The sequence below is a fragment of the Sinocyclocheilus rhinocerous genome, unplaced genomic scaffold (genome assembly GCF_001515625.1).
Source record: "Sinocyclocheilus rhinocerous isolate Xijiao unplaced genomic scaffold, SAMN03320098_v1.1 scaffold5720, whole genome shotgun sequence".
NCBI classification, from domain to species: domain Eukaryota; kingdom Metazoa; phylum Chordata; class Actinopteri; order Cypriniformes; family Cyprinidae; genus Sinocyclocheilus; species Sinocyclocheilus rhinocerous.
Window position 1 is genome coordinate 2,457 of NW_015661855.1, and position 2,480 is coordinate 4,936.

A 2,480-nucleotide genomic window follows, 5' to 3' on the forward strand; every position below is an offset into this window, starting at 1 on the left:
TCTGAATGACTCTCTGAATCATTCTCTATTTGACTCTCTGACTCACTCTCTGAATCATTCTCTGACTGTGAATCTCTGAATGACTCTCTGAATCATTCTCTATTTGACTCTCTGACTCACTCTCTGAATCATTCTCTGACTGTGAATCTCTGAATGACTCTCTGAATCATTCTCTATTTGACTCTCTGACTCACTCTCTGAATCATTCTCTGACTGTGAATCTCTGAATGACTCTCTGAATCATTCTCTATTTGACTCTCTGACTCACTCTCTGAATCATTCTCTGACTGTGAATCTCTGACTGACTCTGAGTGAATCTCTGAGTGAATCTCTGGCGCTCTGACAGTGTTTTGCGGTGTTTAAAGTGAAAGCGCAGCAGTGTGTGTTACTGTTGAAGATCAGAGCGACTGTGTGTTGGTGTAACGCTGATGATTGGTTGACTCTCTGCAGCGAGACGTTCTCGTTCGTTCTGACTGAAGTGGATGGCAGCCGGAGGAACGGATACTGCAGGAGACTGCTGGTGAACTTCAGCATTGTTGTAGTTGTTATTTTAAATACTTCGTAGTAGTTAGTAATTATAATAATTAAAAGTAAAGAAAATGTTTGTTTTTTTTAGAATTACAATGTTAGTCATGTGTTTTTAATCAAGTTTAATTAGAATATTTATTCTTATTATAATAATTGTTAAATTTGAAATGTATTATAATACTTAAAAATATTACAATTTAAAAAATATTGAATATGTAATTAATATGATTTTACATACATTAAATATTCTAAAGTTTTTAGTAATTATAATGATAAAAAAGATTTAAAGGTTTATAGTGAAATAATATTTTCATCAATTTATAATAATAATGTTAACTATGTTTTTTATAATTATTAATTAGAATATTTATACTTGATATGAAATATTTCAGAATATTTAAAATACTAAAAGTTTAAGAATATTGAATATATTTAATTTATGTTTTATTAAATAACTTACAGTATTTGGTAATTATTTTTTTATTCAATACTCTATAGCGTTTAGAAATAGTTCGATAATAAGAAATTATTGAAAAGCTTGAAAATAAGAAAATATTTATAATGGAAAACATGTTTATCATTTTATTTCATGTAAAATATCACACATTTAAGAACTATTTAATATAAAATATTCAATATATAAATGACATGAAATATTTGTAATAGAAAACATTTTTCATAGTAGAATTATAATGTTAATAATTTGTTCTTAATATTTAATAAAAAAAATGTAAATACTAAATAAATATTAATTACTACTAATAATTCATAATTATTAACTATGAAATAGTTGAGAATATTTATAAACTTTAAAAAATTTTAATAAATTAAAGTTGTAATGATGTAAAAAAGTTGTAATATTTGACATATATGTATTAAATATAATATTTAGTGATTACAATTACTGAAAATAAAGAAAAAGTGTTTATAACGAAAAACTTTTTTATCATTTTAATGTTTTTAGCCGGCCGGCCGCGGCGCTCGTGTTCCGGAGGCGTACTGCATCATCAGCCGCGTGGCGTGTTTCGGACTCTTCTCAAAGGTGAGGACACACACTCACACTCACACTCTCATGTGCACACTCTCTCTCTCACACACACACACTCACTCTTGCGCGAATACTCTTGTGCGCACACTCTCACACACACTCTTACATGCACTCTTACCATTACACACACACATTCACTCTCTCCTACGCAAACACTCTTTTGCGCACACACTCACACACACACTCACTCTCTCACTTACTCTTGCGTGCACACTCTTGTGCACACTCACACACACACTCACTTTCTCTCGCGCACTCTTGTGCGAATACTCTTGCATGCACACTCTCTCTCTCTCTCACACACACACACTCACATGCACACACACACTCACTCTCGTAAACTCTTGTGCGCACTCTTGAGCACACTCTTACACACACACACACAAACACACACTCTTGTGCACACACACACACTCACTCTCACGCACTCTTGCGTGCACACTCTCACACACACACACTCACGCGCACACTCTCACACACACTCTTACGCTCACACACACTCACTCTCTCTTGTGCGCTCTTGCGTGCACACTCTCACACAAGCACACACACTCTTACGCTAACACACACACACACATACACTCTCTCTCACGCACTCTTGCATGCACACTCTCACACACACTCTTACATACATACTTTTACGCTCACACACACACTCACTCTCTCTCACGCACTCTTGCGTGCACACTCTCTCACACACACTCTTAGGCTCACACACACACACACACACACACACACTCACTCTCTCTTGCGTGCACACTCTCACACACACTCTTACTCTCACACACACTCTTACTCTCACACACTCTTACACCCTTACACACACACACACTCACTCTTGTGCACTCTTGTGCGCTCTCTCTCACACACACACACACACACACACACACACTCTCTCTCGCGC

The 2,480-nt window shown here is 35.6% G+C and overlaps 1 protein-coding gene across 1 annotated transcript in view; it reads left to right on the plus strand.

The window, feature by feature from the left end:
* Nucleotides 1–346: 346 nt before the first annotated feature.
* The window catches only part of LOC107726521 (DENN domain-containing protein 2D-like), a gene marked incomplete at its 5' end in the record, with an annotated part of 17,266 nt that continues 15,132 nt past the window's right edge, over nt 347–2,480 (plus strand). The window contains 2 exons of the mRNA XM_016536139.1: nt 347–520; nt 1,493–1,570. Coding sequence (XP_016391625.1) covers nt 347–520; nt 1,493–1,570 — 252 coding nt within the window. The remainder of the gene's footprint in view (nt 521–1,492; nt 1,571–2,480) is intronic.